Below are 12,992 nucleotides of genomic sequence, written 5' to 3'. Positions count from 1 at the left end.
TAGTGTGTTTTGAATCTAATATGACTCATGTTTCTTATAACATTTGGTGGATTGATTCCGGTACTACAATCCATGATGCTAACACCATGCAGGGTTTCTTGAACCAACGAAAACCGACACCAAGTGAATGCTCCATCTATTCAGGAAACAAGATGGTTCACATGTGGAGGCGGTTGGAACTTTCAGACTTGTCCTAAATACTGGCTTTGTCTTAGACCTTGAAAGGATATTTTATGTTCCATCTTTTTCTAGAAATTTTATCTCAGTTTCCAGACTTTCACACTTTGGATTCAGTTTTAATTTCCTTGGAAATTTCCTTCATTTGTATAAAGACCATTTTCTTGTTGGACATGGCATTTTGGAAGAAGGATTGTTCAAACTTCTTTTAAACCCTACATTTGATTGTAGTCTTACTACTATACATGGTATTAATGTTGGCATTAAGAGAAGTGTTATAAATGAGAAATCTTCCATGTTATGGCATAAGGGATTAAGTCATATCTCCATTGATAGAATTAAAAAAATTGTTAATGATGAAGTCCTTGAGGCTCTTGATTTTACTGATTTTGGTACATGTGTGGATTGCATTAAAGGAATGCAAATCAACAAGTACAAGAAAGATGCCAGGAGGACTTCTGATGTCTTAGAAATCACACACTGATATTTTATGTCCTTATGATGCATGTTTCAATGGTCAGAAGTGCTTCATTACCTTTATTGATGACCATACATGATATATGTATCTCTATCTGTTTGATGATAAAAGTGAAACACTAGATGTTTTTAAGGTCTATAAAGCAAAAGTAGAGAAACAATTAAACAAACACATCAAAATCTTGAGGTCAGATAGAGGTGGTGAATATTATGGAAGGTACACTGAAAAAGGACAATTGCCTGGTCCTTTTGCAAGGTTTCTTGAGGAACAAGGTATTGTGTCACAATACACAGTGCCTGGCTCACTGCCTCAAAATGGTGTGGCTGAAAGAAGAAATATAACATTAATGGACATGGTGAGGAGTATGATTAGTAACTCCGATCTCCCATTGTCTTTGTGGAGTGAAGCTCTCAAAACTGTAGTTTTTGTACTCAATAGGGTTCCAACCAAGGCGGTTCATAAAACGTCATTTGGGTTATGGAAAGGTTGGAAACCCAGTTTAAGGCATGTACATGTTTTGGGTTGTCCAATTGAAGTTCAGCTTTACAATCCACATGAAACAAAGTTAGACTTTAGAACAATCAGTGGACATTTCATTGGCTACGCAGAAAAGTCTAAGGGATACAAATTTTATTGTCCATCTCGTTCGACAAAAAATGTCGAATCTAAGAATGCAAGGTTCCGTGAGAATGATGAGATTAATAGGAGTAGCCAACCTTGAAACTTAGTTTTTGAGGAGTATACAAGTTCTCAACTTGTTCCTACATCTTCGCATAGATTGGTTGTTGTTCATGATAATCATCAGGATTTGATTATTCAAGTACAACCAATAGTTGAAGAACCATCTTATCATGATGATACTCCTATAGATCCGGTTACTTAACATTGTCAACCTGAAAATATTGAAGTACCATTAAGAAGATCTTCAAGAGTTAGGAAACCTGCAATCTCTTCAGAATATGAAGTGTACCTTCAAGAGTCTGACATGGACATTTGTGCTGAAGATGATCCTATTACGTTTTCACTGGCCATGAGTGGACAAACATCCACATTATGGAATGATGCCATGAAGGAAGAGTTGGATTCAATAGCTAAAAACCAAGTCTGGGATCTTGTTCAATTGCCTAAAGGGGGGAAGGCCATTGGCTGTAAATGGGTCTTTAAAACCAAAAAGAAACTCTTTAGGCAATATTGAAAGATATAAGCCAAGACTTGTAGCCAAAGGATTTACTCAACAAGAAGGAATTGATTATCACAATACCTTCTCTCCTGTTTCAAATAATGATTCATTTCGGACATGACATTAATTGCTCATTTTGATATAGAGTTATATCAAATGAATGTGAAAATGACTTTCTTGAATGGAGACCTAGAAGAAGAGGTTTACATGAAACAACCTGAAGGTTTCATTTCAAAGGGGAATGATCACTTGGTTTGTAGATTTAAGAAATCTATATATGGTCTAAAATAAGTCTCCCGTCAGTGGTATTTAAAATTTCGTGATGTTATTTCTTCATTTGGTTTTACAGAGAATATCATGGATCAATGTATATACCTTAAGATTAGTGGGAGCAAAATAATTTTCTTATCTCTATCAATCTTTATGCCTATGACATAAGCAGTTTCACCCATATCTTTCTTATCAAATTTCATTGAGAGAAATCGTTTGACCTCATGAAGTAATCTTAAATCACTTGAAGCAAGTAGAATATTAGGATTGTCTCAAGAAACCTATATCAAAAAAATTCTAGAGAAATATCATATGAATAATTGCTCATCTGGTGTTGCACCTATTGTCAAAGGTAACAAATTAAGTTTGGAACAAAGTCCTCAAAATAATTTAGAGAGAGAACAAACGAAAAATATTTCATATGCTTCCACAATTGGGAGTTTAATGTATGCTCAGGTTTGCACAAGACTTGACATAGCATGTGCAGTGGGAATGTTGGGCAAATATCAAAGTAATCCCAATTTGGACCATTGGAAAGGTACAAAAAAAGTCATGCGATACCTTCAGGGGACTAAAGACTACAAGCTTACATACAGACGATGTGATCATCTAGAAGTGATTGGATAATCAGACTCTGATTTTGTTGGATGCCTTGATTCTAGAAAGTCGACATCGGGATACATCTTTTTAGCTGGAGGGGTCATTTCTTGGAAAAGTGAAAAACAATCTTTGATGGTTACTTCTACCACAGAAGCAGAGTTTGTAGCATGTTTTGAAGCGTCATCACAAGCTATATGGTTGAAGAGTTTTGTTTCAGGGATTGAAATTGTTAACACAATTTCCAAGCTGTTAAAGATTTATTGCAACAATTCCGCAGTAGTGTTTTTGGTCAAGAACAATAAGAGCGAAAGTCGTAGTAAGCATATTGACATAAAGTTTTTAGCTATTCGAGAATATGTCAAAACAAACAAGGTGGTTGTGGAACACATCAGCACCGAATCAATGATCATTGATCCATTCACAAAAGGTCTACCACTCATTGTTTATAAGGGACATGTTGAACATATGGGACTCAGTTCTATTAAGTAATTTTTTTAATTGAGATTCCCTTTTATATCGCAATTTTGTCAATGAAAAACTCCATTAAGTTCATTTATGTTTTCTCTTATTTGGTTGTATATATAAAGTTTAGAGAATGACAATATAAGCTGATCCCGAATGAGCATTATGCAAGTTCATTCATAAAGAAATGTGTCACATAAGGTTCTCATTCAAAGGAGACAGTTGCATTGTAATACGTGGAAGATAATACTTGCTCTAAAAGACTTACCACCACGATTCATGTAATTTAATCTTCTTTGTTTGAGTATAAGGATATTATATTTATGGAAAACATTCTTTAAGATGTATAAATAATCAATGATACATATTAAGTAGACGTATGGGTCAAGTGGGAGAATGTAAAATGGTTCACGAATGGTCAATTAAGTGACCCGTCCGTCGTCAGTTTTCCATTGATGGTGGTCGCCGGTTACAACCTTACTGTTTCCTGTCTGTTTGCTGGTCTCCTTTGATGGAGATGTGGCTATAAGAGGGGGTCTGGTCTAACAAAGACATGCCTGAATGTTGTCATCGACTAGCCTCTGCGATAGACAAGACAACGCCGTTCACTCTATTCGTCGGAGATGAAGACGCCGAATGCCGGAAATTGACGCCATGTGTTCATGAGTTTCATTTATGTTTTTATTGAGAAATTCATGATATAAAGATCCTACACCTTCAACACCCATTTAACCCAATTCGGTGAGCTTACTCAATGTAATGAATTATAAACCTCACAAAAACACTTGAGTTTATTTGTCTTATTGTCATCTAACCTCGATAACAGTTCTTTCAGATTATTTTCAGAGTTTATGTGGATGGCAGCACGACTGCTTTCAGGAATCAAACGCTCTGCTTAATTTCAGGCATAAGTACTGCTCCCGGATCACGAAAAGTTCTTTAATCAGGTTCGCGTTTCAGACTCCTTTTTCCTTTTGTTCTTCTATTTTGCATTGGAGTTTGGAGCCTCTTAAGATGAAAAAAGTTGCAGAGATTAAGACTCACTGAAAATTCTTGCAGAGAAAGATAATGAGTTCACCTCCAGGTACCTCGATTTACCAGTATTCTTGAGTCTTGAAGTGATGCACTAAGCTCTTTATTGCAACTAAATAAACCAGAGCCGCGGAAATTTTTCTTAGCATACAGGGTGATGAGGATCACGCAGTACTGCAAAATTAACTTGATCAATGCTTTCTTAACAAGGAAAGCACGAAGTTGCTGTATTGTGTGTTCTTTCTGAGCAAGTGCTCTTCTACTAGTTCTTCATATCTTTGAAACAGTTCATTCATAACCCCGTGACCAAAATGATCAGTAAGCATCGACTCAACGACGGCTCTGATTGTCTTTGCAACTCTTCTTCCCCTGGTTAGTAGAGTACGTGTACCATGTTGTTGCTCAGCTGCTCTTTCTGTTGCGTCCCAATCAACTTGAAAGATCTCCAGATGATCGAGAACGAAGGAGCCTTCTCTTTCAATCTCCAGCGTCAATTCTTCGGTTGAGGGTGAATAGTAGGGGACATCCAGGGAGTCTATTTCGTCTCCGTCTATAAGACCCTGAAAAATTTGTCTACTGTGAATCTTCTTTCCAACTGGACAAAACAGATAATGAATCAAGACTGATTATAAATAAGTGAAGACATTGGAAACCTCTGCAGCCATGGAATGAAGAGCTTGGGCGATGAGCTCCCATTGATGGGTGGCCTCTTCCGTGGTAGGATCTGCAGTTGGCCGCCCCACAAAGGATAATACCATGCGGCCACCGGGAGCTACTTCCGCAGATCGTGACTGTAAGAATTGTGAGAAGTCTCTCTGGAACTGTGCTAGGTAAGCATGATATACATTTGGAGGACTCGTCTTCGAGATATAGAGTTTTCCCTTGTTTAATGGCGGCACTATCGGTTCTTTGAGCTCCAGAGGAACCTGCATTTAAAAAAAAAAAAGAAAAAAAAAAAGGAAAATACAAACACCAATTAGATAAAAAAAAAAAAAAAAACTTCTTTGCCTGGTATCCTTTTCCATGAAATATTCTATCGACAAATCATCTCACAGGATATTTGAGAATCGGGTTCCACTATAGATTTCATTCACTCTTCATGGAGTGATTGACCAGGTCAAAGAGTTTTTTTTGGACACCTCTTTTTCCTTTTTATAACTCAAGTGATTGAGCAGGTCAAGGAGTTCTATGGACCCTTTTTATACACTTCATATTTGCTACCCGGGGATGGTCACTAGAATTACATGGAGAAACCAGAGTGTCATCTTCCATTCACTGGTTTTATTGAAAAATCAAGGGAAAAAGTTTTGCATTCATGGCTCCCCCTGTTGTTTATAATTTAGCTACTAAGTTTGTAGTGAACCTCTTTTGAGTATATGAAGTGCAGAAGCTTGCCTGAGAGAGCCAATGGAGACTAGACGACGAGTGTATGAACTGTAAACTTTTGCTCGGAAAAAGCCTCCCGTAAAACGATCCCGGCGTTACTGAGACAAAGCAATGGGGAAACTTGTCCCCCTTGGTTTCCCTGACCTTCTTGTAGAAGCCCGGTAAAGCGCTGAAAATATTGGTGAAATCGTTTTCCGGAAGATCGTTCAAGAAAACCTGAATTTGAGGAGTAGGTCGGCACAGACTTTGACATTTGTCATCGTTCTCATCGATGAGCTCCGTTATCACGGATAGTGCCGTGGGTCCACAGGAACATCCCAGCTCTGCAACGCTCAAGCTCTGGGTAGTAATGCTGCTACAGATATCCTGAATGGCCTCTTTGCGAACGGTCCTCGCTAAAGATATTATCTTGCTCTGCAGATGGATAAGGGAAACGGATTTAATCTCCAATAAGAGCATACGAAAAGATTTTACATTTGAAAAAGAACTAGTTTTATCACAGTCGACCGAGAGCATCGAAAAGAAACTGAGTACTCATATCAGGTGAAACAGTCCATGGGGGAAGAGATGACCTGAATCTGGGAGTTAGTAGCGTAGCTACCGTTCCCAGACCCACCATTCACGCACAGAACTCTACGAACATCCATGAAATTCCTTAAAGAAGTGAAGCTCGTTGATTCGCTTCTACCGGGAAGAACTTGTCACTACCGAAGCTGGCTAAAACCGAGCAATGCCCCTTCTCATCCACGACTGAAGTGCCCCTTTATCTAGATAAAAATTATGACGAAATATCATCTGGCGTCACCAAAAGGAATCTTTCATCTCAACCACAAGCCTCAAAACGAAAACCTAGTGACAACGGCATCAAAAGTCTGAAACAAATGAAAAATGTGATTTTTGAGTTACTCCCTATTGACCTTCCTCGAACGCGGAAAAAAGACAGGCAGATGATACCAGAATAACTTGTCAGGAAATCCACGTTTATTACGGGGTCGGTGCACATTGTACGTTTATTACGGGGTCGGTGCACATTGTACGTGGCGGAAGAAAGTGGAAGGGAAACTAGAGCGTAAATAAAGTACTTGTTTGTATTAGTGTGTGCAATATAAAGTATTTGTTTATATTAATGTGTACAAGGGAAAGTGTGGTGTAAAGTACAAATAAATTATTTATTAAATAAAATATTTGCATATATCTGACTTTCAAAAAATAAAATTAAAATTAGTTAATAAATAAAATATATTAAATATAATAATTAAACAAATGCTTACTTTTATATTATTAAAATTATAATCAAATTTTAATTTTTAATATCTAAATATGAAATAATTATACAAATATCGTACTACATAGCGTACTACACAAACATTGTAATAATAAAAATAAAAATAATACAAATATAACTCAATCACCTTTATAATATAAAAAATTATATATGTACAAAAGTATAAGACAAAAAATATTTAGTGGCATTAAAACATAATAGTCAATAATTTTGCTACATCTGAATTGCTAAAACATCTCGATAATATGATGCTCTTGTAGATTGTACTGCAGACTCCCTCTGAGTACTTCTTTGAGTGTCCACATCATCCTCAACATCATCACTACTTTCACCTGAAAATGAGTAAAGGAATGACTCAAATGTTGGTTTTTCATACTAAATAAATAATAAGGACCCTCTCATCTGATCCATAGACATTGCACAATTTTTTACAAGACCCATGTTGATGCCCTCATTCTTAAAACACTTAAAAAGCATCAAATAAATAGACAAGAGGTCGAGGAACAATCAAAATAACACATAACAAACAACTAATAGGGTATTAAGGACAATGCCAACTACTATGTCATAACACATGAAACTAGAGAGAAGTTTTGAAAAAAATGGATTCTATGGAATTTTACACTTCAAGTGACCTTTTCCAAGAACCCAACAACCCTCAAAGGAGTACCAGAAAAAAAAAATAACTATTTCATATATTACATTTCAATTCCTAGTTTTCGTACAGAGATCCCAACAAATGCATTCATCCATATACAACAACTTTGGAACTTACTAATACTTTACAAATTCAAAGAAATTAACAGTTGCATACAAAGGAATTGATTAAACAACAAAACCATCTCCTTTTCATACTCAGAAACTCAAAAACAATTAAAAAGATAACCATCGATTTACTAGAAGCAATTTTTACCCTACTTTCTTCCAAATCGAGCCGGAGAGGTTGCAGAGAGGGGAGAGAAGTCGCCGACGGTAGTCGGTGCTAGGGACATCGAGAGGAAGAGAGTCAAGTGCCGAAGAGAGGTCGTAGAGGGGGTGATTAAAATCGTTGACGGTTGCGAGCGAGGGAGGAGTCGGAGAGGTTGCAGAGAGGGGAGATGTCGCCGAAGGTCGTCGGTGCTGGGGACGGCGAGAGGAAGGGAGTCGAGCGCCAGAGACAGGTTGCACAGAGGGCAATTGAAATCGCCGAAGGTCGGTTGCGAGTGAGAGAGAAATTGTTTTTTTCTCTGAAGCCCTCCTTCGACAGAGCCTTCCTTCCCGACAGCCCGAGCCCAATGTAATTGAGGGAGGGAAAGTGAATTCAAAGCTCGACCCCTCTTAATTCACTTTCCCCCTGCACTTACACTAGGCACTAACGACTTTTGTCTCCTTTTACCCTGCATAAGTGAAACGTTGGGCACTAACAGGGCCTTATTCTAATTTGGGCAACATATTTATTATTCAATTATATTTACTATTTAATGGAATGAGCCGAAATTAAGTGATTTAATTTTGTTATGCCCATTAAGGAATATGGGAACCCTATATAAGGAGACACATTATGGTTATGGTCCACAATATACTAAATCACACACGGTTTCCCTTCTCCCCATCTGGAAGAGAGACGAAAGTCGTAAGGAGATTTAGTTGAGGAATATCACAAAACCAAGAATTCGTTCATATAAATTGCCACAAAATTCCGCAACAATATGAGATCGTTTGGAATGGATTCAGGTATTTATCCCGAATCCTAATATTCTGGCATGATGTAAATTCTGAATTAGGATTTAAGATTAAAGTTTTTTCTAACATAACTAACCATGTCTTAAGTATATGTTTGGAATTAGAGGCAACTTCCATTAACAAAAAAACCTGGTTGAAAACTAAGGGGGGGTTAGTCCACAATGAATTTGAATTGAACTGAAATGAATTGATTCAACTTCAACTCATGTTTGGGTGTTAGTGTAGATGAGTTCAAGTAGGGCGGAAATAGATTCCAGTGTTAGTGCCCCCAAATGAAAAGTATGATATAAAGAAGAGAATGAGTAACCTTTTATAATATACCTAAACATATAATTAACCAAAATAAATATAGTTACTACACTTATAAATGATTTAACGTGTAGTATTAGAATATATTAATATCCTAATTAATAAAAAACTATTTTATATTAATTAATGATTATAGTTTATTATAAATTAAAACAATAACTGCATGTGACTAGAATAAATTATTTAAAATAAAAAAAATTAAAATAATATAAGTGAATATAATAAATAAATAAATTATTTGTACTAACATAAGATATAGTTTAACATTAAAACTCACTATTTTAATACCAAATAAAAAAAATACATAATAAACAAATAAATATATTAATTTATCAATAACATATATATTTTACATATTATTAATTAATAATATATTAACAAAAAATGAAAAACTAATAATTTAATTAATTGGATAATTAAACCAAGTATGACGATGGTTTGATTTTTCCTAACTTAGGAAAAATTAAACATCGTCTTCCTTAGAGCACGTCGTCTTCCTCAGCGGCGGGCCAGCGGGCAACGGCGACGGAGGTGACGCTCTGATAGTACGCCGAGAGGGAGAAAAGAGGGAGGCCAAAAGAGAAGAGAGACCGAGAGGCTCTGCGACAGAGGGTCGGCCTCCCATGCTCTGCGACGGAGGTTGAGAGGGAGCAGAGAGAGCGAAGATGAGAGGAAGAAGATGGGGCGAAAAATCGTCGGGAGACAAAGGCCGAGGGAGAGGGAGAGGAGAACAGCGAATGAGGAGAACTTTTTCATTTCTGGGGGGGGGGGGGGGGGGGGGTGGATTCCCCCCGCATTACCTAGTTCATAAAAAAATGGCATAGTGTAGAAAGAATTGAATTAAAGTGAGATTACACCATTTCATTCACTCAGGCAAAAACGGGAGAAAGTTGATTCCTACTTATTTTACGAATCATCAACTTTCCTCGCGCATTGCTTCTTCCCCCCCTCCGTCGCAGAGCACGGGAAGTCGAGCCTCTTGGCCTCCCTCTCTTGCCCCCCCCCCCCCCCCCCCCCCCCCCCCCCCCCTCCCGTCGGCCTTCCTCACTCCTCTTGGCCTCCCTCTCCTCTCCCTCTCGACCTCCGTCGCAGAGCATGGGAGGCCAACCTCAGTCGCAGAGCCTCTCGGCCTCCCGACTTCTCTTCTCTCTCGGCCTCTCTCTTTTCTCTCTCTCGACGTACCGTCGGAGCGTCACCTCCGTCGTTGTTGCCTGCCTCCATCGCCGTTGCCCGCTGGCCCGTCGCTGAGGAAGACGACGCACAGGAAGACGATGTTTAATTTTTCCCAAGTTAGGAAAAATTAAACCATCATCATAATTGGTTTAATTATCCAATTAATTAAACCATTAATTTTTCATTTTTTGTTAATATATTATTAATTAATAATATGTAAAATATATATTATGTTATTGATAAATTAATATATTTATTTATTTATTTATTATGTATTTTTTTATTTTGTATTAAAATAGTGAGTTTTGATGTTAAACTATATCTTATGTTATTACAAATTTATTTATTTATTTATTTATTATATTCACTTATGTTATTTTTAATTTTTTATTTATTTAAAATTTTTTATTCTAGTCATATGTAATTTTTATTTTAATTTATAATAAACTATAATTATTAAGTAATATAATAATTTTTTTATTAATTAGGATATTAATATATTCTAATACTACACGTTAAATCACTTATAAAGTGTAGTAACCATATTTATTTTGGTTAATTATATGTAGATATATATTCTATTTAAGCATATTATAAAATGTTACTCATTTTATTCTTTATATCATATTTTTTATTTGGGGGCACTAACACTGGAATCTGTTTTTCACTGCACTTAAACTCGTTTACACTAATACCTAAAGATTAGTTAAAGTTGAATCAATTCATTTCGGTTCAATTAAAGTTCAGTGTGGCCCTCTCATTATCAAATTAAGCATTGAAATTATAGTAATATCGTGCGAGAAACAAGCCGCGGAAATTGGCAACAGGAAGCAGATTCCAGCTAACTGGCATCTCTCTTTTAGTTGCCGCGGTGTTTCCCGTCTTTTTTTAACTTACTTAGCAATAAAGAAGCATTTAAGATTCCGTCGGATATGTCAATGTTTTTGCAGGATATGAACAAATGATTTTGATTACTATTCAATGATGCTGAGATGTCTCTTAAAAACCCAGGGCGATGAATAAGTACCAGTTAAATGAAAGTCCTTTTCAAACAGTCTGGTCTTTTACAAACACATCGATATCATAGATCAGACGCATTTATATCTCTGTTTATTTTGGGCGAAAACATCAGAATCGAAGAACATGAGCCACTTAAGCCTAATCTGATAGCAAAGGAGACGATGTTCGGTCGTTGTGAAGAACGGGTTTCAGCCATACTTTTCAACTCCGGTGGGACAACTTGCCACTCGCCTGAGTCGAGCCCATCCTCCCTCTTTCTCCAACTCGCCCTCAGGTTCAGTTTTGGACTTGGGGTGAGTCGATCAGGCTTGGGCAACCCAACCCAGGTCTCGTTCTAACAAGGAACCGTGTGAACAAATTATATGGAATGTGTTAGAAGCTTAAGTAAAATCAAGTAAAATGTACAAAACTTTTGTTCACAAGAGTGAAATATGATGAAAAATATGCAGATTTTTTATGTTTAGAACGGTGTAAGAATGATTTTTTTAAAAATTAATAAAATCATGTAAACTGTGCAAAATTTATGTTTAGAATGATAGAATTTCCTGGTGTGGATTTGGTTGCTTCTCACGATTTGAAAGATTTTTTTTTGTTGAGATTTCTTCCTGTATACAGCAAGATACTCTTTCCTTATTCTTAAAATCATGTAATCACTGTAATCTCTCTCAATTCTTACGTGTATAGATTATTACAATCTGTAAATTGGTTATTTAAGCCAAACAATGTGAATAGCAATACATCGAAAAATTGAAATCTTATTTTCAATTTGGTGTTAGAGCGGCAAAATTTTTCTTTCTCCTTCTAGTAGTCGAAGAACAGAGCAACAGCTCTCTATTTTGCTGGTGCTCCCGTATTCATCTTCGTAGTCTACGGAAGTCGCTAAAAAAAAAAAAACAGAGCAACAACGCTCTATTTCGTTGTGAATAGCACTGTTCAGTATTGCTTCCGATTCATCATCGTCGTTGCCCCACTCTAGCGGACCTTCCGAACGTCGCTGACGAATGCAGCCGAGCCACCGCTCGGGCTTCCGGCAAACTGCACCAACCCGAACGTCGTTGACGATGAAGAGCCGCACCAACGTCTAGACAAAGAAGACGAAGAGCCGTCACCCTACTGCGGTGGACCTTTCGGACGTCGCTGATGACTGCAGCCAAGCCATCGCTCAACCTTCCCACAAACTGCTAGCCCAAACATCGCCGGTCTAGAAAGAACCGCACTGTCTCGACGAAGAAGATGAAGAGTCATCACCCTACTCTGGCGGACCTTCTGGACATTGCCGACGATTGCAGCCGAGCCATCGGTCGGCCTTCCCGCAAACTGCCAGCCCGAACGTTGCCAACGAAGAAAGAGCAGCACCTTCTCGACAAAGAAGACAAAGGTACGAGAAAAAAAAATCTTTCGCTTAACTTAGGTCTTGATTTTTTATTATTTTGCCATGCAATCCGAGCTCAGACCGGACATATCAAAGGCCCAAACTGGGTCAACCCACCGATAGAAAGTGGACCAGACCAATTCTCGAACCGGACCGAAATCAGAGACCAAAACTGAGTCAACCCAACGAACAAAAAATGGACCGGGCCAGATTCAAAGACCCAAATCGGGTCAACCCAATGGCAGGAAACATACCAGACCATACAGTATTTTTGGAGTGATTTTATTATGATCACCGCCGATCTTCTTTCATCATGTTGAAGGAATCAACACCGATTATTCATATTCAATCTAAAAATTCTGGTTTTACAACCATCATCATTCTTACAAAAGTAAACTATGATGTATGGTCCCAAATCATACAAATGCAAATTGTAGGATGTGAGAAGGTTGAATATATTATGGGGAAAACACTACTCCCACAAGAAACTGATGCCTCCTATACAATGTGGTATGCTGAAAATCAA

The 12,992-nt window shown here is 37.5% G+C and overlaps 1 protein-coding gene across 1 annotated transcript; it reads right to left on the bottom strand.

Moving 5' to 3' along the window:
- Positions 1-4,327: 4,327 nt before the first annotated feature.
- On the bottom strand, positions 4,328-6,081 carry LOC137937862 (probable jasmonic acid carboxyl methyltransferase 2). The gene is made up of 3 exons (XM_068783047.1): positions 5,595-6,081; positions 4,853-5,125; positions 4,328-4,759 (listed from the first exon to the last, which is right to left on the bottom strand). Exons 1-3 carry the CDS (start codon positions 6,042-6,044, stop codon positions 4,391-4,393), a joined length of 1,092 nt encoding a protein of 363 aa, XP_068639148.1. The 5' UTR covers positions 6,045-6,081; the 3' UTR covers positions 4,328-4,390.
- Positions 6,082-12,992: the final 6,911 nt, after the last annotated feature.

Source organism: Aristolochia californica, unplaced genomic scaffold, assembly GCF_029961685.1.
Source record: "Aristolochia californica isolate CCGP_79_NKW_82.1479 unplaced genomic scaffold, dmAriCali1.0.hap1 SCAF_7, whole genome shotgun sequence".
Classification (NCBI taxonomy): domain Eukaryota; kingdom Viridiplantae; phylum Streptophyta; class Magnoliopsida; order Piperales; family Aristolochiaceae; genus Aristolochia; species Aristolochia californica.
The sequence above is the reverse complement of the archived record's forward strand: the minus strand, read 5'-3'. Positions and strand labels throughout refer to the sequence as shown.